The sequence below is a fragment of the Physcomitrium patens genome, chromosome 4 (genome assembly GCF_059467195.1).
Source record: "Physcomitrium patens ecotype Gransden chromosome 4, ASM5946719v1, whole genome shotgun sequence".
In the NCBI taxonomy this organism is placed as follows: domain Eukaryota; kingdom Viridiplantae; phylum Streptophyta; class Bryopsida; order Funariales; family Funariaceae; genus Physcomitrium; species Physcomitrium patens.
The window spans coordinates 2,527,887-2,555,522 of NC_143413.1; the positions used below are offsets into that span (position 1 = coordinate 2,527,887).

The 27,636-nt window shown below is 39.4% G+C and overlaps 2 protein-coding genes across 2 annotated transcripts; both read right to left on the bottom strand.

Moving 5' to 3' along the window:
• Positions 1 to 19,038: 19,038 nt before the first annotated feature.
• Positions 19,039 to 23,129, bottom strand: LOC112281740 (uncharacterized). The gene is made up of 9 exons (XM_024518589.3): positions 22,853 to 23,129; positions 22,009 to 22,055; positions 21,691 to 21,793; positions 21,301 to 21,387; positions 20,804 to 20,887; positions 20,456 to 20,509; positions 20,262 to 20,339; positions 19,853 to 19,898; positions 19,039 to 19,610 (listed from the first exon to the last, which is right to left on the bottom strand). The coding sequence occupies exons 1-9, from the start codon at positions 23,081 to 23,083 to the stop codon at positions 19,540 to 19,542; spliced, it is 801 nt and encodes a 266-aa protein (XP_024374357.1). The 5' UTR covers positions 23,084 to 23,129; the 3' UTR covers positions 19,039 to 19,539.
• Positions 23,130 to 23,691: 562 nt separating this feature from the next.
• On the bottom strand, positions 23,692 to 25,983 carry LOC112280935 (uncharacterized). Its single transcript, XM_024516898.3, has 3 exons — positions 25,516 to 25,983; positions 24,307 to 24,828; positions 23,692 to 24,131 (listed from the first exon to the last, which is right to left on the bottom strand). The coding sequence occupies exons 1-3, from the start codon at positions 25,729 to 25,731 to the stop codon at positions 23,946 to 23,948; spliced, it is 924 nt and encodes a 307-aa protein (XP_024372666.1). The 5' UTR covers positions 25,732 to 25,983; the 3' UTR covers positions 23,692 to 23,945.
• Between the last annotated feature and the right edge of the window lie 1,653 nt (positions 25,984 to 27,636).

Below are 27,636 nucleotides of genomic sequence, written 5' to 3' on the forward strand. Positions count from 1 at the left end.
GAGGTAGAAGACATGCAAATTGATGCGGTACGTGTCAAATCCCTTACCCTAGAAGAAAAAAAGCGGCGCATGGAGGAAGATCTATGCTTGTATTGCGGTAAAGAAGGCCACAAAGTTGGAAACTACCCCAAGAAGCAAAATCGACGTATTGTCAAGACTAGGGGCACGTTTATTCAGGATAACGAGGATGCCCAGCCACAATAGGAACCGTGCGGCTGGACAGTGAAATATTGCAACAACAACCAGGTTCCTTTCTTTATGCTCAACCTGCCCTTTGCTTTACAATCCCTTTGCTTATTGGCCCTCAAAAACTGAGAACCTTAGCATTATTAGATTCAGGAGCATCTGCTTGTTGCTTAGACAAAGAATTTGCGAAGTGTCATAAGATCCCTTTAGTACAAAAATCCAAACCTGTTCATGTCGAGGTCATAGATGGGCGACCTTTATTGTCTAGTAGTGTCACCCATGAATCAGAACCTATAGAAGTGACGTTTAAGGGCCATAGTAGTCATATTATTTTCAATATTATTAGAACCTCATCAAATCCTATTATTCTTGGTCTTTCCTGGTTGGAAAAGTATAACCCATCCATAGATTGGAGGTTGCAGAAGATGACCTTTCCCACAAAACCACCCAAGAGCAAGCCTAGTAGAAAACCCCGAATAGAGAAATCCTTATTCATTAGAGCAAGAGCGTTTATAAGATCGTCCAAGGAAGGCACACCGTTTGTCATTAATGTGGCTCTAACTACCAAGGAGAAGATCTCGACAGCAAGTATACCCAAGCAATATAAAGATTTTAAAGATGTGTTTTAAAAGAAGAATGTCGACATGCTACCGGAACACCGACCATATGATTGCACCATAGACTTGCAGGAAGGAGCACAACTGCGTTTTGGACCAATCTACAATCTATTGCAGACAGAGTTGGCGGAGTTACCGAAGTACATTGACGAGAATCTAGCCAAGAACTTCATCCGTCATTCATAAACATCAATTGGAGCACCCATCTTATTTGTGAAGAAGAAAGATGGCTCGTTGCGGATATGCGTGGACTATCAAGGCCTCAACAAGGTAAGAAAGAAGAATCGTTACCTGTTATCCTTGATTTCTGGTCTCTTAGAACAACTTGGATGTGCAAGGATCTTTACAAAAATTGATCTAAGGAGAGCTTACAACCTCATACAAATCAAGGAAGGAGATGAGTGGAAGACAACGTTTCGTACAAGGTATGGCCATTTTGAGTATAATGTCATGTCCTTTGGTCTTATCAATGCTCTAGCGATCTTTCAACATATGATAAATGACATTTTCCGAGAACACCTTGACGATTTTGTTGTCATTTATTTAGATGATATTTTGATATTTTCCAAAAACAAAGAAGAGCATGAAAAGCATGTTCGTTTGGTCTTGGAGAAACTACGCGAGCGAGGACTATATGCCAAGTTGGAGAAGTGTTAATTTCACCAAATAGAGATGGAGTTTCTGGGGTTTGTTGTGACTACGGAAGGCTTGAAGATGGACCCCAAGAAGGTAGAAGTAATTGTATCTTGGGAGGTTCCGAAGATGGTTAGAGACGTACAATGCTTTCTTGGTTTTGCCAACTTCTATCGGATATTCATCAAGAATTACTCTCAAGTTGCTGCTCCTCTCACTTGGTTGACAAGCAAGGATAAGCTGGAATGGGGATCTCTAGCGGAGAAGGCGTTTCAAGACCTGAAGATCGCATTTACTACGGCTCCAATCTTGGTACATCCAGACTTTACAAAGGCCTTTTATTTGAAAACTGATGCTTTGGATTTTGCTTTGGGAGCTGTACTTTCACAAATGAGAGAAGACAAGAAGCTCCATCCGGTTGCATTCTATTCTCGAAAGTTCTCTGCTGCTGAAATCAATTATGAGATCCACGATAAGGAACTTCTTGCTATAGTGGATTCTTTCCAAGAATGGCAACACTTTCTTAAAGGAGCTGCACACCCAATGATTGTATACACAGATCACAAGAATTTGGAGTATTTCATGTTGGCTCGAGTTCTAAATCGACGTCAAGCTCAGTAGAATATGTTGCTATCTAGGTTCGATTTTGTTATCACTTATCGACGTGGAAAGCAGCAAGGACTATCTGATGCCTTATCGAGGAGATCATATCTTGTATCAAAGGTTGGAGAAGTAACGTTTGATCAACAATGTATGACATTGTTGAAGCCAAAGTAATTTCAGCTTTATGCTACTATTGTGTCAATTGATGTTGACTTCCTGAATCAGGTACGTGCCATGACCATTGAAGATTCAGTAGCCATTGATATTAAGCAGCGTTCTAATAATGACAAGTTCAAGGTGGAGGGAGATCTTTTATACTTTGAGAAGCGGTTGTATATCCCAAAAGAATCAGCACGACTCCGAGTTCTTCAATCTTGCCACAATTTTCAAATTGCGGAACATTTTGGATTCAACAAGACATTAGAGCTTATTTCTCGAGATTTTTGGTGGCCCCAAATGTGGAAGGATGTGAAAGATTTTTTTCTCTCCTGTGACATCTGTTCAAGATCCAAGAATCCTTGGCATCGCCCTTATGGACTCCTACAGCCATTGTCGATTCTATATCGACCATGGTTTTCAGTTTCTATGGACTTCATCACGGATCTGCCATCATCGAACTCATTTGACAACATCTTTGTCATGGTAGATCGGCTTACAAAGATGGCGCACTTTGTCCCTTGCAAGAAGACATCATCCAATAAAGTCACAGCAAGGTTCTTTCTCAATAATGTGTATCGATATCATGGACCACCAGATGATATCGTATCAGATCGAGGAACCCAGTTTGTATCAAAGTTTTGGAAATCTCTCTTTGAGTTATTGAAAGTGGATATCAAGCTTTCTTTGGCTTTTCATCTTCAAACTGACGGCCAAACGGAACGAATGAACCAAGTCTTGGAACAATACTTACGATGCAGCATCAACTATCAGTATGATGATTGGACCACATATTTGCCGCTAGCCGAGTTTGCATATAATAACACCCTCCATGCATCAACTCAATACACACCATTCTTTTCCAACTATGGGTATCATCCGAAGCTTGATTTATTGAGTCCGTCAACAAATAACAATCCAGCAGCTAAAGGATTTGCAAAACAACTATCAGAGCTTCAAAATATGTTGAAGCTTCAATTACAATCTGCTCAAGAATCCTACAAGGCGTCTGTAGATAGATTTTGGAATCAAGCACCTACTTTCAAAATTGGAGATAAAGCATGGCTTCTTCGACGAAATATCAAGATCAAGCGACCATGTGATAAGTTGGACTATCGAAGATTGGGACCATTTATCATCCAGAAGCAAATCAATCCAGTGGCGTACCGTCTGGAATTACCGGCTTCTATGAAGGTACATTCAGTCTTTCATGTTTCTCTATTGGAGCCTTATCGAGAGTCATCTTTTTCTGGAAGAGTGCAATGTCTACCACCTAGTGTTGAGATCAAGAACCACGAAGAATACGAGGTTGAAAAGATACTGGATTCACGGTGAAGGTGGGGCAAATTAGAGTATCTTGTTTATTGGTGCGTGTGATTGTCGTTTTACTTACTCTAACTTATCTAATCAGAGTAAACCTGTATAGGGGGATTCGAACACAGGGAAAGAATATCGCATGAGCTTACACGTTAGGGTCACACAATTAACTGTATTCCGCACTACTTAAAACATCCAGGAAACACTACAATGCTTTCCACTTCCTAATAATACTCCACCATCACTGATAACAAACAACATGTAATCCCGCACTATCCTAAATGACAGGACATAATCATACTATAATCCAAATTCTGGAGTTCTTCACCATTAACTGCCTTCACATTACAGTGTTTCACACAAACACAGACTCATTCTCTCTGCTGAACTACATTCAGATTTCAGCATTCAATCTCTCTTCTTCTCATTCAATAACATATAATTCCATTCACACTTTCATTCCATGATTCACTTCACAATATTCAGAAACTCTCAATACTCTTATTTCAAAGAACATAACAACAAAAGAAAAGAGGTAGCACCAAGCTTACCCCGGCTCACACTATTACAGTAATGGCCCCTACTTCCTCTCTCCCATCCTCCTTATGCTACCACGAGATACCAACTGCTACATCTCTAATGAAAACTGCTTTTCCTAACTATTCATCCATTTTACCTACTGAACTACCTTTTCAACAGTCATCTATCCCTGTTTACACTATGAACTAAGTATCTACAATTCAACAAATAACTACTTATTCTACATAGCCCCACTCCCATCTGTGCAGCGTCCTCGCAAACATAGAACCGATACATAACTAAAAAAAAACTTCTCCAAAATTTCTATTTATTTGATATATCCAATTGATCAATTACTACATTATCCATTATTGGTTCCACCGATTCTGGCTGTAGTGGTACGTCTTCATCCTCTTCCAATATTTCAAGCGACTCCTTTCTCAACTGGGCTGAAAGATCTTCATTGTATTCTCCCAATTCACGGATCTGAGCTTCCAGTTTCAGGATCTGGGCATCGCGAAGTTCCAACTGATGTTGCTGCGAACTCATCCCTTCTGGGACATCTTTAATCGACACTTGAGATTGGCTCCTCACAGTTAACTCTTCCGTCAGTTTTGACACCTCATTTTGTAAAACTTCAATTTCAGACCTCATTTTCCCCGTTTCACATCTCAATTGGTCACACAATAACGCTTTCTCTGTCGCCAATAACTCTGTCTTGTCCACTTCCGCTTGCAACTGGCATTTGAACTTCTCCCGTTCCAAATCCCATGACTTCCTATTCTGAATCAATTCGTCCCGTTGTCCTTCCACAATCCGTGAAATCTGTTCTTTTTCCTTTGTCCAAGCCTCATATTGGAGAACCAATTTCCGCTCCAGGACCAACTTGACTTCTTCAATTTCTTGAATCCTCAGTTCTTGCTCCCTGATTTTTTTATTTTGATCCGATATCCTTTTTTTACTGTCCTCCCAATCCCGTTTACTTCTGTCTTCGACATCCAATGCTCGTACCATACAATGTATTTGCGAAATGTGCTTCAATACGGCATTTTTAAGAGATACTCCTTCAGGGAATCGACCCTCTGGAAACGCCAACTGGTTGATATCTATCAATAATGGGACTTGATTCTCCTCTTCCACCGCAAGACCACTTGGAACCCGTCTCGCTTCGATAACCGGAGCTACCCCTTGAACCACTGTACGACTTGATTCTCCAATTTCGTGTATTACATCCGCTACATTGTGATTCTGTGCCAACAAATTTCGTTCTCTCTGCAAAGGTGCTGACACTGGTATAGGGTTTTCCTCTTCTGACGGTGGTTGACGCAATGTGTGCGCGATGACAGTATACACATAATTTGAACAAAGCAAGGATGTGAACTTCCCCAATTTGAACTTGGCTCCTATCTCCGCATGAATACGAGTAGCTATGTAAGCCGCCCAGTTGAACACCATCCCCTCAAACGCCCCTACTGCTGCATACAATAATCGTTTTGACACATATGTGGGGTGTCGGTACAATCCTAACCGCCTCAGCACGAACCGCAACCATTCCACATATTCTGGTGTAATCGCCTCCTGAGTCCGCCATCCTTGGCTCCTTTCAAAGGATGACATTCCTCCCTTGAAATATCTACCTGGGCTGAAATCGCCTGACTCATCAGTCCCAACTGCCATCTCTCCAATGGGAAGAAACAACACCTTTTCCAGGATTGTTTCATCAATCCCAATAATTCGCCCTTGAACGACACTCGATCCATCCTCGGGGTCGTAATTCTCAATGTATTCCTCCACTAATGACACATTGATTGATGGTAAACGCTCTGAATGGTGCAAAAACTGGAACAGCTTCGCAGTCCGAAAATCCCTTATTTTTCTCTGCGTCCAACAGATTTCTAACTTCATCGGCTCCATATTGGTAACGATTATCACAGCCGGTGGTTTTGCTGTGCGTTTAGCTCTCACATTCCGGCCACTTTCATCTCTGTCTACAGCTCTCTTGGTACTTTCAATCGCCATGACTCAAACGCTTACAGGTCCTAACCGTCAATGCCACTCTCCAGTCTGCCCGAAACACTAAAATGAGACACAAATAAGCAACAACATAATATAACACCACAGAATAACCCTTAGTAGGAGCCCCACTCCTATTCTATTACCTAGTGATGAGAGCGACAACATGGTACCCATACTGTCCATTTCTCACTTCCTTCGCATCTGACACAATAGTGATTACTACATATCCTTGCAGCCGCCTCTACGTCTTATACCATAATTAGGTCCCTCCTGAGTCCATTCGAAGTCCCCTCCCCTCAAATGAAATAAAACCCGTCCCGGGTTTTAGGTATTATATAACCGTAAACGATTTCCATTAATGCGGGTACTGAAACGATGGCCCGTGAAATCCTCCAATTGAACAGACCCATTGGAAAATCCTTCAATTACGCGATATGGCCCATGCCAGCGAACTTGAAATTTTCCCGGAAAATGGTTGAATCGGCTGTCATACAGCAATACCAAATCATTGGGCATAAAACACTTCGGCCGCAGTTTACTAACATAGTAACTCTTCCTCCGTTTTTGAGTGGCTTCCATGTGGAATAGAGCGACAGCCCGTATTTCATCCAATTCCTCCAATTTCATCAACCGAGAGTGTAATGACTCAGTGTCACTGAGGCGTTCGTCTAAGGCAATTCGTAAACTGGGAACCTCCAATTCGATAGGTAAAATTGCCTCTTGACCGTAAACTAATTGGAACGGAGTAGAGTGGGTAGTTACCTTATAGGCGGTACGATAAGCCCACAAAGCTGCAAAGAGTTTGGTCTCCCAATCAGTACCGGCCCCTGAAATTGTCTTAGTCAAGACTTTGCACAAAATGCCGTTGGTCTTTTCCGTTTGCCTATTGGCACGAGGATGGTAGGGAGTGGTCTTACGATGCTTGATCTCATATGTGGTCGTCAAGGCGGCGATGGTAGCATTGATGAAATGGGTGCCTCGATCGCTGACCAATTCCTTGGGACACCCAAAGCGAGTGATAATATTCTCATACAGAAAAGTTGCCACCGTACTGGCATTATCGGTGCGGGTAGCAATCGCCTCTGCCCATTTGGTGACATAATCGGTGGCGACTAAGATATACCGCTTTTGACCAGGTTTTGACGCTGGTGCAATGGGACCAACAAAATCAATACCCCATTTTTCAAACGGAACCTGGGCCAAGATTGGGACTAACGGCATGGCGGAAGTACCCGTAGGTCGACCAATTCGTTGACAAGGATCACAACGGCGAACGAACTGGTGGGCATCAGAAAACATTGTGGGCCACCAATATCCGGCCATTAAAGCCTTGCGGGCAGTGCTGTCTCCCGCGAAATGACCACCACAACTATCCAAATGACAACCTGTAAGTATCGACTGTACTTCACTGGGAAAGATACAGCGCCGTAAAAGACCATCGCGTCCTTGTTTATACAAAGCATCACGAATCATCGTGTATGGGGCACTCTTCAGAATAAGGCGCTTCTTAAGCTTGTCCGTGAAAGTCGGCGGAAAAGTATGGAAGGTCAGAAACTGAATAATTTCGCTATACTCGGGGGATATCACATCCACCACAAATAATGCGGCGTCGGGAAGATCATCGGGAACAGGCTCGTTGCCGAGAATATTAGACAACCGGGATAAATGATCTGCGTTCGCATGTTGCTTCCCAGGTCTGACAACCACCGTAAAATTGAACTCCTGGAGGAGTAAGACCCAGCGAGCAATGCGTCCACTCAATTGAGGCTTATTAATCAGATATTTGAGGGCATCATGATCCACATAAAATACAAACGGATACCCAAGCAAATAGTGCCGAAATTTTTTAACCGAGTATATCATACCCAACGCCTCTCGTTCAGTAGTAGTATAGTTGCGTTCGGCAGCCACCAATTGTCGACTGGCATAATATATTGGATGATCGAATCCCTTATCATCCTTTTGGCTTAACACCGAGCCAATAGCAGCATTGGATGCATCAACATACACATGAAATGGCTTTGTCCAACAAGGAGCCACCAATATTGGTGCAGAGACCAATTTTGACTTTAAGACCTCGAAGGCTACGGTACACTCCTTGGTCCAGAGGGGACTAGTACCATCGGACGGAGGTTTCTTCAGTAAGTTCGTTAAAGGTTGACAAATAACCGCAAACGAACTTATAAATCGTCGATAATAACTGACATGACCAACGAACCCTCGAACACCGGAGACTGTCTCCGGTCTGGGCAAGTTCATGATATGCTGCACTTTGTCAGGATCTGTAGCAATACCACGACTGGAAACAATATGGCCGAATAATTTTCCGGACGGAACACCAAATTGGCACTTCTCCGAATTCAACGATATTCCAAATTTGGCACACTGAGCCAAACATTTGCCTAAACAATGAAGATGATCTTGTTTGGTACTGAATGTACAAAAGTCATCTAAAAAGATCTCCATAAACAGTCGGAGATAATCTTGAAAAGCCTGAGTCATCACGCGTTGGAACGTGGCTGGGGCGTTACATAACCCGAAAGGCATCACGCGATAAGCAAATGTGCCCCAATCCGTAGTAAAGGTTGTCTTGAGCTGGTCTTCTTTTGCAATTTGAACTTGATTATACCCGGAGAAACCATCGAGAAACGAATAGCATTCGTGACCGACGACGGCGTCCAATATACTATCCGTGAATGGTAACGGAAAGTAATCTTTCTTGGTGGCTGCATTAAGTTTTCGGAAATCTTGACAAATTCGGATTTTTCCGTTCTTTTTCGGCACCATCACAATTGGAGAAACCCACTCACTATTCGGTACCGGGTAAATGAAACCCACCGCAAGAAGCTTGTCCAATTCTTCCTTCACCATAAGGGAATATTTAGGATTAAGGCGATGTTGCCTCTGGCGTACCGGTTTAGCGTTTTCTTCCAATATGATACGATGTTCACAGACATCAACGGGGATACCTTGTAGATCATTATAAGTCCAAGCAAAAGCGGATTTATGATGTAAGAAAAAGTCTGTCCAACAAGTCAACTCTTGTTCCTTAATACCTTCGTAGACCTTAATTAGCCGAGGTTCGGCCGTGGTCGCTAAGTTAATAGTTTGACATACAGGGTCAGCAACAATACTCTGTTTCAATTCCCGCAGTGATTTAAAGTTACTCGGTATGTCCGACATATGCGAAGTAACGAATCCCGTCTCGAGGGCACTAACATGGTGCACATCGTACCCAGGTTTCCAGTCAATACTTACATAAGCAGAGTTTTCCGAATCCTTCGGGTATATCAAGTACTCCCCCGGACCTCCACATTGGTACACCACCTCAGGGTGCTGTGCTGCCTCCACATTGGCCTCCGTACTCGGTACTTCTGTGTCATCATCGGAGCTAAGCCCTTCGTCCGACGTCAATTCAGATACTGGCAACTGAGACTCCCCGTGATAGCGTACTGGGTACATTTGTAACACCATTTTATCTACGCCCTTACCAATTGTCAAAGTACCTCGACCCCAATCGTTTTTGGCCTTCGCTTGATACAGCCAGGGTCGTCCCAATAAAATAGGGTACGATAAAGTCGAACGTTGTAAGCGAAAGACAATGTAGTCAATTTCATAGGCAATACCTGCAATTATAGTTTGAACACTCCGTAAAATACCCATTGGCTTAACTCGGCTATGATCTGCCATCCGTAATACCAATGTCGTGGGGACTAATTGTTCCAGACCTAAAGCATCCATTGTATCAGCGTTCATTAAATTGACGCTGGAACCTCCATCTACCTGGACGCCAGAGATCCGAACACCATCAATCGAAACATCAATGGTTGGTGCACCTGGATCAGGGTTCAAACTAACTTCACAAACTTCCATATTACGATGCCGATGTCTTGTTAGGGATGAATTCAAGGTGGAACGACACTCTGGTGCGACTGCTAGAAGTTGCTTCATAGAGATTGAAGGCCGAATAGCGTCCAAATCCTTTAAAATGTCATAGGGTTCCATATTTAGGGTAATTCCCAATGCCCTCTTCCGTTTCATGGGTTTGAGCTTAACTCCGTGAGGTAATTTATTCTGCCGCCCTGGACTTGGAATTGGAACAGCAGATTGAGCTTCCTTGGGACTTCCTTTCCCAAGGGGATCTTTCAACGGGTATGATGCTTCTTGGAACTGCGGTGGGAACAGACCGGTTCGAGACGGAACTGAAGACTCCGTAATTGGGACCTCATTGGGCTTCGCAACCAAATCAGGGCTCAAGACTTTCCCAGTTTCCGGGCCTGAATGGGATTGGTCCGTAATTGGGTGTGATTGGCCCTTCGCTTTAGGATCTTCCAAATGTTTAATTGGGCCTTTCCCTTTTTGCTGGCTCCTAGTAAGAACGGTATGGACACATTCCACCCGATTTACTGGAGAGTCTTGAGGTCCTCGATTTATTCCCTCCATTTTTCCTGGACTCTGGATCTGCTGATCCCGATTATTGAAATTGAATGGAGCATTACATTGCTGATACGTATGCCCTGACTGCTTGCAATTCCCACAAACTGGGGCATAATCGTCACTGGCTCTTGGATTGGGACATTCATTGGCATAATGACCAATCTGTCTACAACGGAAACAACGCAATGGCCTTTTTGCACCCCCATCAGGCATATTGGGTGTCTCCACCGGTATATACCTACTAGGTTTGTTCCATGTAGGTTGAGAAAACGATCCTGGTTGTCCCGGTTGTACTTGGTTCAATGGCATCGATGGAGCATATGGCTGATACCCATGCTGCTCCTTACCATAGTTCCGAGGATTTGATACAAACCCCTCACTATAAGTGGAATTCTGAAAATGATTGACTGCTCGATTTTGTCGGTTAGATCGATTTCCATGCCATCCAAACGTATTTCCTGTTTGAACTTGATTGACATCCCATGGAGTTGGTGGAATCATGGTCGGATTACTGAATTGTTGTTGTCTTTGCAAATTCCAACAATTAGCGGTTAAGTGCTTGCCTCCACAAAATGTACATTTACCCAACACTTGTGAAGGTGACGGGCATTCCGTTACCAAATGACCGTGGCCCTGACAATTACTGCACCATACATTGGTCCTAGTATTGGTTGGCTTTTGCCTCTTCTCCTTATCTTTGGCCATATTAACGGCCATTTCCTCCATTTTCTTCGTCAAGTTCAATAACAAGGCTTCATTGGAATCTTTTGAAGCTGATATTATTTGTTTTTCCGCCAAAGTTGACTCGTGTGTTTGATATGGAAAATATGGGGCATACGCTGTTGTTACTTGCGGTGGTAAAGCTTGCAATGGGGTAACATTAACTGGCCCCTGAGTATTGGCACTTGACTGGGCAACTGTTTCGATCATCTGTGGATAACTACCCACTGATCCGTTCAAAGCCGGATATTGATAATTGCTTTGAACTGGTATCATCGTGGCACACGCAGTTAAAAACTGATCATAATGGCATTCCTCCCAAACCTTGGCTCTATCAAGGGATGCAGATATCGTAACTGGTTGAGCTTCTTTTACAAACATTTTTAGCTCTGGTGGGTGCAAACCATTTATTAATATAGATAATATAAATGCCTCCGGCATTTGGTGGTTCGGCCACTTACTAAGTATATCAGCCACTCGGCCATAGAACGATTCCATCGCCTCTCCTAGGATCATTTTGCTGTTCATTAACCTTCCTCGAAGACGGTCTTCAAAACCAATTGGTCGAAAACGGGTCAAAAATGCATTCTTCAATGCTTCCCAGTTCGAAAATTGACCAACTGGTTGACGGTTATACCATTCAAACGCCGTATCCTTTAAGGTTGCTGGCAACCATCGTAACCAAATATCCTCGGTTCTCCCATTATTGGCGACACATGCTGTCAAAAACTGCGACAAATGTTGATCTGGATCCGCACCCGGAAAACCCCTAAAGGTAGGTAATGGAGCCACGCTAGTTGTGCGATCACTCACAGTACCCATTTGTACTGCTATGGGAACCGCTGGACCTCCCGTCGTCATTGAATTTGACAATGTGACACTTAATCGTTTGTTAATATAGTCTGCGTCTCTCCTAAATATATTTTCCGAACTTTCCACCCTGCTCAATTTGCTATTATTATCCTTGAACAAGTTTATTGGTTGAATAGGAGGTGAGAATGACGGATTTTGAAACACACTGAATTGGCCCTTATTGACCAATAATTTATGCCACTCTATGGAACCAGTTTTGACGGAATCGGCAGTTTCCGCTATTGGAAACGTACCCAATGGAGTACCCAACTCTTCTGTGATTCCCCCACTCTCAGTTAACGGTCTCAGAAGAAACCCTGGCCTATTGATCAAATTTTCAGCAAGTGCTCTTGGCAATTTCTCTAACGGTATATACTTCTGAAATATTAGATGTCGATTAGCTTCTGGGTATGCTCGAATATGACGACAGGCATGCAACCATGGCTTAATCCAGCTTTGTCTATGATTCCTTTTTAACTTTCTTTGTTGCTCGTTTCGCAACAAATTTCTTGCTTGCGATCTCTCTATTCTTTCTCTTGACTGCCGTATTTTCTTTACTGTTAAGTTCTCATTCTTAATAACCATACTCTTTCATTATATTCTTCTGCGACTGCTACCTATTTCCCATCTACTTCAACCGGCAGTTAAAACCTAACACTCCATGCTATTATCAATATCCCCGGCAGCGGCGCCAAAATGTGATTGTCGTTTTACTTACTCTAACTTATCTAATCAGAGTAAACCTGTATAGGGGGATTCGAACACAGGGAAAGAATATCGCATGAGCTTACACGTTAGGGTCACACAATTAACTGTATTCCGCACTACTTAAAACATCCAGGAAACACTACAATGCTTTCCACTTCCTAATAATACTCCACCATCACTGATAACAAACAACATGTAATCCCGCACTATCCTAAATGACAGGACATAATCATACTATAATCCAAATTCTGGAGTTCTTCACCATTAACTGCCTTCACATTACAGTGTTTCACACAAACACAGACTCATTCTCTCTGCTGAACTACATTCAGATTTCAGCATTCAATCTCTCTTCTTCTCATTCAATAACATATAATTCCATTCACACTTTCATTCCATGATTCACTTCACAATATTCAGAAACTCTCAATACTCTTATTTCAAAGAACATAACAACAAAAGAAAAGAGGTAGCACCAAGCTTACCCCGGCTCACACTATCACAGTAATGGCCCCTACTTCCTCTCTCCCATCCTCCTTATGCTACCACGAGATACCAACTGCTACATCTCTAATGAAAACTGCTTTTCCTAACTATTCATCCATTTTACCTACTGAACTACCTTTTCAACAGTCATCTATCCCTGTTTACACTATGAACTAAGTATCTACAATTCAACAAATAACTACTTATTCTACAGTGCGGCTACGACATTAATCAGCGAACGTGCGAGCTAGTTGAAAATCTTGCCAATGCGCCACAAAAGGTACAGGAGTTTCATCAACAACATCCTCATAAACCTAAGCCGGTTCGACGATAGCTTCCTTCTAAAGCTTGCTCATCCAAGAATATAAGAAAGGGGGAGAGCACCACCAAAATTTGCAGTTGATGTAGTTATTTTTTCGAAGATAAAGTAGAATTTTTTCAATAGCCATAGTTTGGTCTTCTGATATGGATAGCCAAGAGATAGATACTATGCCAATCAGATTATCTCAACCGTGTAGCTCACGAAGGCGACCCCAAGATGAAGAACCGCATACACCACGATGACGACGAAGGATACCGAGTAACCGATCACTGGTAATTGTATTTGAGTTCGAGCCTGCTTACGATGGTCAGCCAGAAGGCATATTTGCAGGACAATTTCACAATGAGGACACGAAAGTTCATGCTTGGTCAGAAGTTGAAGGAGTGGGCAACTACCGTTGGCTTCAAGGATCGATGAACCACTTGCCTCGTGAACAACAGTTGTCACGGACCAAAAATACAAACAAGAAATCTAAACAAGAAGTTCAAGAAGAAATGACAAGAACTAGATTATCAGATGAGTACAAGAGCAACGCCAAGAGAATTGAGCTAGAGCTTCAAGAGATGTGTTGTCGAGACTGAAGAACTCTTCAGCCTCGACTCCTATATATACTACTGGCTTATGGTTCTAAGGAAGCGCATCAAGAAGCTTCCCAAGAACTATGAAGCTTCTCGAGCAACTACCCAAGAGCTAGGAAGCTTCTCAAGTAACTTCCTAGAATCTACTAGAATATTCTAAGAATCATCTAGAGCCTTCTAAGGGAATCTTCAAAGAATCTTTAGGGAATCTTTAAAGAATATTCTAAGAGAATATTCAAGGAATCTTCTGGAAGTTTCTAGAGACTTCTTTCTAGAAGGTTCTAGAAACTTGTCTCTAGAAAGGTCTAAGGACTATGTCCCTAACAACAGTTGGAGTTCATAGCAGACATTATGCGACAGATCTTTATTTTCTTGGGTTAGTACTGATTAACAACAACATTGCTTCTCAGAGACCTCGAAGCTAAAGGAGGGGGTGATGTTAGGAACATAGTCCTTAGAACTTTCTAGAAACAAGTTTCTAGAATCTTCTAGAGACAAGTTTCTAGAACCTTCTAGAAGCAAGTCTCTGAAACCTTCTAGAAGCTTCTTAGTTGGTAGAAGATGTTAGGGATATAGTCCTTAGAACCTTCTAGAGACAAGTTTCTAGAACCTTCTAGAAGCAAGTCTCTAGAATCTTCTAGAAGCTTCCTAGTTGGTAGAAGTTGCTTGAGAAGCTTCCTAAATAGGAGTATATATTGGAATCAAGGCTGAAGAGTTCTTCAGTCTCGACAACACATCTCTTAGAGCTCTAGCTCACCTCTCTGGTGTTGTTCTTGTATTCATCTGATTAATCTAGTTCTTGTTAGTTCTTCTTGAACTTCTTGTTAAATCTCGAGCTTATATTTCTGTGTCCGTGATAGATAGATGATATAAATGTCTATTCCTATTGGTCAAAAATCATGACCAATGGACTTGAAGGAGATTGCCTGAGGCCATATTAGGGATTAGGGTTAGTCTTTTGGAGGGATTTGAATATGAGAGGCTAAGGTCAGCAAGTTCAAGTTTTTGGCTATGGTTTTAGTAGAAATTTTGAGTCATTTGAAGTTTTTATGAAAAAAATATAGGTGCTTGAAGTCAAGGTGTCGGTTTTGTATCTACTGTCAGTCTTTTGGATATAACGCATGTATACAAAAAGCAATTTAGAATCAATAATTAGAATTAAAGAGAGCACTTTTGCGACTATACTTTACGCATACTGTTTAATGAATTCTAAGCTAAGGTGAAGGAGATATTGGAAGTTAAAATCAGTGCTTGGAATCTAAAGAGTAGTAAGTGACCTAAATTGCTAGTGGTTGTATTTTAACCTATATCTTGTACAATTTGACAAGATTTTGGCTAAAAATTTCCAAAAATGTGTATTTTCATGTTATTAAACTTTATACATAAGTTTTGTGATATTTGAATTTAAAATTTTGTGAGATAGAAAGAAAATAGTACTCAAGTGCTTGTGAATTAGGATTTTAGAGCATCTGCTAGGAATTTTAAGATGCGAGATGATTGGTAGTGAATTTATAATTGAATTTTTTTGAAATAAATCTTAAGGATAACAATAAAACAACACATCTAATTTTTGCAAGATACATTTTTTATATGTGCATCATATAGCCAATGTTTAATATAAATCATCAACATGTGTAACAAATGGCAAACTTGTTGGCCAAGTTTTTAATCTATTAATCATGTATAAATAAATACAAATTCAAATTTGTATCTATGAAACTTCTTAGAAGCTATTCCATAAAATATTACCTAATTTATTTATTTTTATTTACTTCTATCTAATTCTTTTAATTTAAGTAAATATATATATCTATAGCAATTATTTAAATCCACCAAGCAATCAAAGATTTGAAATTTGGTAGCACAAATTGTAGCAATTGTGATTCCTATTGTTAAGATAAGACTTTTGTCTCTACTATTCTTTCTAAGTTATTTTAAAAATATGGCCATAAATACTTTTAAGAATGAATTTAGATGATGTAGGAGTCATAAATTCTTTTCCATCAAAGATACAAATAAAAAGAAAATACTTTTAGATAGAAGTAGATCTATAAATCTAATTTGAATGAATCTATGAGGATATTAAAAAAATATAACATTAAAGTTTATTTGAAATTTTGATTTTGTTCTAAGAAACTATTTTGGCATACTAATCTTTGTTTCTTTCATATTTGTAATAATAAGATTTTTTAGATTTACTTTAAAGTTCATTTGCTTGCTTCTCTCAATTCCATAACCTCTTGGCATAGATATTAGAAACCATTGATGACTTCTTCTATATGCATAAAAATAATACTTCTATAGTTGATATTGGTAATATGTAAATTTTTTGTCTTAAAAATATTGACAAGCTTGTAAAGATCTACAATAGTTACAAATCTATTCTTACTTCTACCAAATATAGTATATATAATTTTTTTTCATTTATTCCTATAATAAATAAATTTAACAAATCGACTAGTCAAATTAAAAGATAGTAATTGATAATATTTAATATCAAATAAAAATTTCTACAAAATAAAGTAGTCTACTTTCTTTAAAAAAAGAATGAATCTTACAAAACCAAAAATATTAGTTTAAAATTAGATAGTTAACAAGTTTTAAACATAATAATAAGAAGTGAGATAATTTATTCACTTCTAAAACAAAACAATAATAATAAATTAGTACTCTTATCAAATTATTAAAGACATGAATCATAATAAATTTTTTTAAAAAAAATATTCTTATTGCATTCACAAAAAAAAAGTAGACAAATCAAATATAGATATAAGATAGAAATTAGAATGACTATTGCCAAATATAAAGAAACAAGAGATCCTTTGGCTAAAAAGAATACAAAAAAGACATTGATGATAGTGAAGAAAAAGTCACTTAATTTCTTGATAACATATTATAATCAATAAAACAAAACTAGTCACAATCTATTTATTAGATTTTTATCTATCAAAATTAAAAGTAAAAAGTAAAAAAAATATTTTAAAATAAATAATTATTTTATCTTTCCAACGATATAAAAAAATTTAAATTCAAGTTACTATGAGTAAGTTATGATAGGTTAAAGATAGAAGGTAAATAATAAAAAAGTTAAATGAATAATTTTTCTCTCAAGGATAACTTGCTTAAGAGATGAAGTATTCAAGCTTTACCAAGACTCACAAGTAGTATAAATGGATTGTTAAGAGAGGCCACAAGGCCTTAGACTTATCTTCCTACCTATATTTAAGGTACTACAACCCATATAAGACTTGTGCATCTCTTTTTCTATAAGGACTAGACTAGCTATTAGTCCTCCTATTTCCTACTAATAAAACTAACATTTTTGTATTTTTGACTTTACCATGGTGTTTAAAAACACCCAATTAGCCTAGGAACCTTGAGTGGCCTTTGAATCTTGCTTCATTTCTTCATAATGGCTCCCAAGGTGGTAAAACTTAATTTTATCAAGGTCTTGAAATCTTCTATAAAAATTCCTAAAAAATTTGAAAAAAATTTGAAATAAAATTTAAAAAATAATACAATATTTTTATAATGCTAATATCTATTTAAAGCTATATTTTTCTACTATAGTGATTTTTTATAGTAATAAAATTAATTTATATCTCCTAAAAAACTTATGTTTTATATAATTAACTAAAATGACATGAAGTTCTCTTCATGCTTCTTTTAACTACTAACTATTCATTGATAGGATTTTTATAAGTAATAATTGTAGATAAGAGGCCAATAAAGACATTGATTTCAATATTTAATCTTTTATACTTAACAATAAGTAAAAATACTAAACTAATTAAGATAATTGCTTCAAAGACTTACTAAGACTTTATTTTTATGACTTTTCTTCCAATAAGACTTTTATAACTTATAAAAACTTCTAAATTCTAATAAATGATTAAATAATCAAAAAGTCTATTTAGTCTTAATATTTGTATAATTGAATGACTTAAAATTATGTTTTTAACCAATCCACCAATTAAGATAGAGCTCACAAAAGCCAAATAATAATAATCCGGTTTCAATTGGACTTCTATGGCATCAAGCACAAGGGTGGTAGAAAATGAAAACACAAGATATTTATTTCAACTCAAATATAGTCAAAATGTCACCAAATTCAGACTCAGGATGCAGATCAAGATGAATATCATTCTGAATGACATTGTTACTCACATTGGCTGCCAAAATTCATCATTTGTTGCTAATGTTTTCCTACTCCAACTTGACTGAATCAGTGTTCATGCACCTCCAATTGTATATTCAAAGTGGTAGAATACTCAAGTAGGAAAAGAGAATCTGCTGATGACGATTTTAGATAGGATTGCAGGAAGCCAAGCTCACATAGCTATGATTTTGTGGAATTTGGAATTGGAGAGGGATGGGCCTCCAAAGATGTTGAACATTGGATGTTTGTGCACTGAATATCGTACATTTTTAAAAGTCACCACACCTTGACACACTAAGTGTTCGTAACGTACACAATATGCAACGCTAATTGCATGAGATGCCACAAACCACAGTTTCAGAATGTAACTGATTCCTAGTAGGATAATCCACATACTTATCTGGTCGGAATGAAGTAATTTAGGTTACCACAGTACGCTTTGAGGGATGTCGAGAAGACATTTTGTTCACGTCACATGCGCTGAAAAAGTATACAGACAGGTATTTGTCGAAGAGAATTGTCACGTGTCAGTTGATGGAGAACGGGTTAGCAAAGCAAACTCATTCAACAGTCGTGGGGTACGAGAACATGCCCACTTTCGAAGATGCCGCAGAAAACAGGATTGACAATCCTCGTGGACAGTGTTGAGGCAAGACAATTCCAAGGGGCTGAATCAAATAGATAAAGATATTCTTGTGTCTGCTCGTTCTCGGACACTACATACGGAGGTGCCATGTTAATGGGTACCAAATTTTTTATTTTTTCAAACGCGAATCACATCATTGGTCTAGGATATTGCAGCTCACTTCGACCAAATTTCATAAAAATGAGAAATAGCTCCTCACCTTGGGTGAACAAAGAATACAAAGGAGCGATTTCATTCTCTCAAAAACGAAATGTATCAGACAATAACACTACAAGCTAGCGTACAACACTCCAAAGACCTTGTAAGCAAGATTGAGACACCAAGGTTTCGACAAAAAACCTGTCGCAATACAGAAAGTAGGTCACACGCTGGAGAAATTTAGATCCCACTACATCTTCATCTTGGCGCAGATAGTATCTATGTGCGTATGAATGTAAGCAAGCAGACACTGTGTTGCTTAACCTCTATGTTCTCTTCCTCGACGCATCTGATTGAAAACCCAGTTTCATCAAAGTTGCTACAAGCCTAGAGTAGGTCAAGTCACGGACTTCCCTTCGGAAGCGCCTACGCTACGTCGCAGAAGCTCATACAGAGGCCGCCTTTGGGTCTAGAGCTATGAGCCTGACTTCGTACACATTCTCTGCTTCGCCATTGGCTGCCATCCAACAAATCACGCCAAAAAAATCTTTGCTTTAGTTCCAAACGACTTTAACAAGATCCTGTGCAGTCCTATGAGGCTAAACATAAGATAGGCAACCAGAGATTGCTAATGAGGACAAACCATTCGACCAGATATTTGCAAGCATATAAAAGTAGAAATAGACTTTCAGAGGCGTTCTCTAGCACATACTTTGGGAAAAAAATCCAGCGGACCTTCCATTGTTTTTAGAGACTTACCAATCTCGGCTGTCACCCCAGGCCCAAAAAACGATTGAAACTTTGGCTGCAAAGTGAAACAGTCCATGACATGATAAGGTGATGTAAGTGCATTGATAACTTGCTTCGTGATATAAAATAGAGACTTCACAACAAATGATTTGAAATAATAGTGCATTAAAATACAGCAAACAAATAGCAGTATGAAAGCCATGACAACATCTCTTGAAGACTGAGCGTATCATCGCTTTTACATACTAAAATAGAAAACGGATAGTTCAGTCACGCGCACAAGGCAATCTTCTAACACCGTCATGGTGGAATGTTAGATAAGTGCACGTGCTTCTTTATTGCACATCAATACTCAAAGTTCCTGGATACGTTATAAGAGTCTGAGCTTATTGACGCTATGTAGTAACTTGAAGCATACCTGCCGATCTTCAAAATCTGACAACTTCAGGTTCGGGGCTTCAAATACCAATGTAAGGCAGTATTTGCCTTGTCTCACCTGCCAACAAAAGTAATTATTAGATTAGAAAAGCCATGTTGCTTGGCAATGGCATCTGAGTGATCAAAACCAAAAATCTCATGTAAATGCGTACATGCAGATGAAATACAGAATACCTCTTCTCGAATAGATTGCAATGTAGGAGCGTATCTTCTTATGATTCCTCCACCCTACTCAATCACCACAGCAATAATCACTTAATAAAAGATTTCAGGCACTTTTCTAGCCTTCGAATCTTTTCATGTCTATAATATATTATTTATATCAAAGATAGAATATGTGGGGAGTTTGTAAACAACTAAAGCAGCCACTGTAGCTCATCATACGTCAGAAACACAGCCTTGCACCCTCTCTGGTTCTATCATTCAACATCTATGAATTCATGCGTGATCAAAAACTTGAGACATGTTGCTTTCAGTATAGCTCAGCAATAATTTGGTAAAACCAGAAAATATATTGAGTACCTGACCATAACGGAATATGCGCTTCAAAGCTTCCTCGAGATGCTGCTCATCTCCATATCTAAAGCGTGTCACATCGCTCCTTACCTGCGTGTCAGCAACTCATTTATCGAATCCTCGACCGTGTAGCTGAACGCACAAGGAGTAGCTCAAGAAAATCTATCTGAAAAACACTTAAGCATGAAATCCTCCCAAATTCATCGTTCAGAGTACCTAGACTTTCTTGGAATGATCGACACAGTAAATCTACTGAACTTGAAATTTCTTGGCTCAACAGCTCCAAGGAATCGATACTAGTATAACTTTCAATGAAAATAATTGTTAAAGCCCCAAATCACCGCCGCCAAAAACCAGACGGGCTCACTACAGAAGGTTTGGCATACAAACAGAAGGCTCTGCAAATACCTCGATCTGTTCTTGCCTAATGAGTATGGCTTCATATGATTTGTTATTGTTCTTAGTTAGTATTCGACCCCTAAAAAGCGAAATCATGGATGTACCTGAACCAAAATTTCTGTAGCTTGAGCATCACGTAGCTTGAATGCATCCTCGTATGTAATGCAGGGCACAGGCTTCAGCTCTGCATACTGTACGACACACTCCACCACATCACACCACTATTAGAACTTGTGCCATATGTCATGATACAAATCCTACATCTCACGTCCCAGCATAATTCACCCTTGAAATGCTGCAACGAGCCATCCTAAAACATGTCGAGTGTTAAGTCCGTGTGATTTGTCGGTTTGAGAACTGTTGTGGGAAGAATGGTACAGGGGCTTATCGGGCCCTTCACTGAGAACAATCGACAGTTGCTGCTGAAAAAAGAAGCATAATAAGTGCATAAATATTCAGGTCGCAGTCCTGGGAAAAGAGACAGATAGTTGTACCTTGAGAGCGAATCCAATGACAGACAGAGGGAAACCGTAAGTGAGCATAAGTGCTGACACTTCAGACCCTGGTAAGACAGTGAAATATGCTCCGAATCCGTAGCTGGACCACAACAGTATCCCAAATAGGTCTTAAAAGTATGGTTATTAACAGCAAACCTAAAGTCGTATTGAAAGCCCTATACATCCAGATCAAATCACACGTAAGGTAGATATATATTTAGAATTTCGTCAGGACCAATTTAAGAATAATGTTGTGTGGGGGACATCGAAATGTATCTTCCACATGATGACTAGAAGCTTTCAGAGTGAACTTACGACAGCAAAGCAACGCCGACTACCAGTCCGATGGTACCGAAAGATGTCTGCACACTCAAAAATAATATTTTCCGTCATCAATTAAAGGCATTAAGACGTTGTCAGATACATGTTTGTCCCTGGCCAACATCCCATCCATCTTCCAGACCCTATCAAATAAGCGGTTGGTAATAAATTCCTCCGTACAATATCACACCACTGCATTGCAACTTCTTTGCCGCAATCAACAAACTTCGATTATATATAATACCATTCACAGCCTCTTAAATTCCAAAATCTAGAATTGTAACCTTACTGGGCCGGTGGATTCCGACTTAGGAAACATTGAATCCTGAAATAACCACCTATGTAAATGCGAAACTCTTCCTACAAGAGCCTACGAGATTCAGGTGGAGATTCAGGTACGCATGAAATCCTTCCTATCTTACATTCTATAACTCCATTTCATATCATGAGCTGCGTGGTGGAATGGGAAATTGAAGGTTTTCAATCATCCATAGAATCTATCCACGAAATCTAATCTATAATTCCAGACGCTGTTAAAAGGCGATTCGAGTGGTCAAACATAAATAGTGAATCCTTAGAGCAGCACAATTGCGCTTTAGACGGAAGCTGAGCTACAGCTTCTTCCTTCTGCTGGCATTGAACTTCACGAGGTATATTTTTAAAGACGACAAGCCAAAAGTTCTCTGGTTTCTAGATTAACAACTTAAAAACCATAATTAAGTCCATGTGACCTCCTCTATTGCAAATGTTTACACTATCTCGACCCGAATTATGCATGTAAAAAAATAAAAAATAAATAAAAAATAAAAGTAAATCATTCTAAATCCAGCCAGCGTACCTTGGTAATCGAAATCTCAGTGTCTGGAACAGTGGGCTTCGACGACGCCGACGAGCCAGCTTCCACTTGACTCGTAGCGCGAACCACCACAAGCCTCCGCGGCAGAGCAGCTGCAGACCGCAGCGGAGGCAGGGCGACAGCGCAGTGCCTTACCGCCCCAAATTCCCTGTGGCCACAGACAGCCAGCATGGCCTGGGCCGAAGCCACGTTCATTGCCATTGTCATTGCCATAGCTGAGCAAAAACTCTGCAACGGCAAACGATCAGGGAGCTCCAAAAACACCAGTTTTGAGAGAGGCGGTATAAAAACAGAGAAACTTAGAAGGCGCCCAAGTGCCAGCAGTGACGGGATCTGGACCTCAAATTAGAGGACCTCGCTTGTGGCAAGGAGCCGATTCTCGACCCCAAATCCATTCAGGATCATGAGGCAGCCAACAAGGCAGCTTTTAGAAGATAATAGATTCTAGGGGATTCAATCCTCAGGTTTTCTGCCACTTGTCAGTACCCACCTTTCCAAGCATCATCACTTCATTTCCTTTAGAGGTTGACTCGCTTCTCCTGTTGGCGCATCGCCACTTTAGACGGTCATGCAGTTGCATTCACCTTTGCTCAAACATGCGGGTGACGTGTTTCTAACCACGCTTGCATTGTGCTACATGTGATACTTGAGTTTTAATGGACCACTATGGAACTCCTTGTGTTGCTAGCAATCAAAACGATACATGTTTAGCTGACATTGCTAGTATTCTGGTGGCGGTTCTTGTCACCATGTCATACAATTTCACACACATGAGCAAGTGCAAGGGCCAGAATTGCTCCAAATATCATGGACAATGGGAATTGGCAAAGATGTTTAATTACATTCTGTGATGATACAGGGTCGACATAGATAGCTGCAAAATTTCGGGGAATAGGAACCATGTACATAGAGTCATGCACCTCAGCATTAAAAGCTTCTGCGAAAGTCGCTCAAATTTTTCTCAGGCCTTATCGTAGACTCAATGGTTAGGCTACATTGGAAATTCTGTCGTAATTGAAAGAGTATATTGCTGAGATCTACAGAGACTACAAAGACTACGAGTTCCAAGAAAATATCACTCATTGGCAAGAGACTCTTCTATCGGTAAATCAGTGTCTGCTGCAGGGCCAGGTCCCGATGAAACCTTCACCATGGCTGGCCTCAGCAACCTGTCTTCTATCCTGAAGCCCCGACGGAATTCTTGGCTAACAATATCTTCAGCAAACTCAGTTGAATCCTCACGCATAATTGCCTCGTGAAGCTGCAGCAACACACAAGTTTTGCTCAAAGAGAGACAAATAATCGAATAATAACGCAAGAAAAATAAGCTACGTTAAACTTCTAATACCAAGGACTTGCCACACGATTGCAAGTATTTGATTGTAGAGAAAATCATGAACTAAAAGTTCAACCAGATCAGTGAATAAATTACTTACATTAGGGTCAAAGCTTTTGCCGACAGTTTCGATAGCAACCACGCCAAGTGACTTCATAATCTCCACGAACTGCTTGTAAATACTCTGGTAAGCATTATCAATCTTTTGTTCACCCTCAGTCTCAGTCTTAATGGATGTCTTTGCTCTTTCGAAGTTGTCCACGATGGGCAGCAAACTTTCTACAACCTCGCCCCTAATGTTACCCGCCGTGGCAAGACGGTCCCTCTCAGATCGCTTCCTGTAATTGTCAAAATCCGCATTCAGCCGAATATACCTATCTTTGTTTGTCGAAACCTCCCCAATAAGAGCGTTAGCATTTTCTGCTAATGAATCTCGCTCAATAGCAATCGCCTCCAGCTGGCTCTCAACGTCAGTGATGGCCTCCTCATCATTTACAGCCACTGCTTCTCTGTAGGCCTCAAGTAAAGATTTAATAGAAGATGACGTTTCTTCCGCAGCTGAGGCTTCGCTGACATTGTCAACCTGTGCCTCTCCTTTCTTCTCCGCGACTTCTTCTGTTTTCTACCAAACATCGAGAAATCCTTCCATTCAAAAAGACTTGTGATGGTGCAGAAATCCTACATCTTACAGCATGCCAAGCGTAACACTAATAAAAATCTATCAGCTAATCAACAATTTTACCCCTTGACCAACCTAAACGATGTTATCAATGATGCTGGTTTCGGGGGAGTAAAAGAATATTCTAAACATGAAATATTGAGGTTTATACGCCAGAAGCTGAACACATTGCTCACAGAAGAGCGAAGCAGAAACAATGAACCAACATACAAAATATCTTTCCAATTAACAATTTCATTCAGCTCATTATTGAAAAGGCGTCTGATTCCTATTATAACAAAGTAGGACAAGCAGAAGGAGAACTGGCGCACGACTATCACGAGGAAGGTACGACACGATAATTCATGCTTGTCGAGTAACACGGATTCACACAGATCTTACAACAATGTCTAAAACCCTGCATGAATCCTGAATTAGCTTCAAGGTCGGTGAATTCAACGAATCCGTGCTCTTATAGAACCTAAACATAAAGAGATACTGCAGCTTGTAGTTAATGATATCGAAATTCAAGAATCAGAGACCAGCAAACTAAAACACAGAAATCCATTGTACTACTGAGAAAATCAAAACAACAAAAAAAAAAAAAAAAAAAAAAAAACAGAGAAGTGAAGAGGCATGAGCACGATGTACCTTAGCATCAGTTTGCGCAGAATTTCGAGCAACGAATACTAGCCGCCGGTAACGAAAGCTCTGGACCTGGACTACTCCGCGCCATCTAAAGCACTGAGCACCGAATTGAGCAGGCACAAAAGCTCTAGCGGAGGCCATTCGCGATACAACGATACTTTGCCTGGGAGCCTGGATTAGCGTACCGGCCATTGCAGCAGTACAGGCTACCGCAGGCATAGCTATTCCACCTTGCCGAAGCCTCAATCAAACTTGCGACTAACAATGTATGGTTCTACACCAACAAACGAAGACGAAGATTGAACGCTAGAAGGAGAGGAAATAATTAATGACGAAAAAGAAAAAGAAAATCAAAACAAAACTCAAAAAAAAAAAAAAAAAGAAGAAGAAGAAAGAAAAATCAACAGAAAACAGAAATAAAACACACAGCAACAGCAAGAGATAAGGGAGGGATTTAGCACAGTCAAGAAGAGATGGTTGCCTTCGATACCCATTCCTTCAACCTTGCAGCAGCCTCGACCACATCGACGGAAAAGGCCCGAATGGACGAAAATCGTCGATGAGCAAGTTCTCGTTGATGCCCGTCGCTTGACAACGAGAGGGAGGTCGGTGGATCCATGCACAATTTTATGTCATTTAAAATATATCTATATCTATCTATCTATCTATCTATCTATATATATACATACATACACACACACTAGTTTATTCATCTTGTTTTATTTTATAAGATTTTACAAGACTTAACAAACTTATAGTTTTTACTTCTTTTTTATTAGATTTCAAAGATTTTCTTTCTTTTCTTTATAATTAAAAAAATTATGATAAGATAAATTTATAAAAAATTTAAATTTCTAATTATAAAAATCATTGATGGTCAATTTTGATCTTCTAGAAGTTTCACTTACAAAAGTCTAATCCTTTATATTTAAAATTAGTTATTTTTATAATCTATAGCCAAGGTTTCTATTTCTTTTCTTTTTCTTTTAAAAATTTAAGTCTTTTAAATTCTAAAACCTAATACATAAAGATTCTATCTTCTAATATTTTATATAAAATAGTAATAATAATATCCAATATTTATAATTTTGAATCATGTTGTCAAATTATTTTTGAAATTCAAGTATTATATTTTATTGATTTTAATGTGTTTTTTTTATAGTATATAATTTTGCTACCTATCTAATATAATATTTTCCTCTACGTGTTTAAAGAAGATAATTTGCTTATCGTTCTATCATATAAACAAAGATTAGTATATACATGTCGCGGACATATATATTTACCTCAATAGTTACTTATATGATTAAGTAGAAGTAATTAAAATAGAATAATTTCATAAAGTCTTCTAGAGAAGCTTCCTAGAAGCTTTATAGACGCAGTTTTGACTTTAGATGTATTCGTAGGTTAGAAACTTGGCCAAAAAGCTAACTATGTATTGATAGCTTGTAAAACAAGTTACTTCAGTGTTATAGCTTGTGGAACAAGTTACTTCAGTATTGTAGCTTGTGGAACAAGCCAACTACGTGGCGCATACATAGATAACTTGCCTTATAAGTTAAGACATGTGGCTAACAAAGTCAACACATGTTGGAGGTCCTATAGGACATTTCCATGTGGCTCCTAGTTAGATAGTGTAGATGGAGGCAAGAGTGAAGCCTTCTTCACTCTTGTCAATACCTTTCTAGTCTTAGTCTTGTTTCAAGTCTTTCTAGTCTTCTTATTTTTGGCAATAGCCACTCTAGTTAATATTATATCAACTTTTGAGTGACTTTCTAGTTCTCTTCAATGATAGAAGAGTGTATTGAGGATTCTCTTTCTTCCAGATTCATGTCCTTGACAGTTTGTCGAGAGTGCTAATATATTGTTTCTATCTTGTTCTAGAAGTGAGTGGATTACTCTACTTCTATTATTATATTTTGAAGGTTGTGGACTACCCAACGTTAAACAAAAAATCTTGTTTTCTAACACTGATCTTTTCTTTAAAGAAAGTGGATTATTCCTCTTTGTGGGATTTGTTTTTAGAGGTTGCGGATTATCCTCTTCTAATTTAACTTTTGAATTTGTTTGATTGGTCTATGGAGGGAAAGATTATAGATGCTATTGTCAATAGAAGTAAGAATA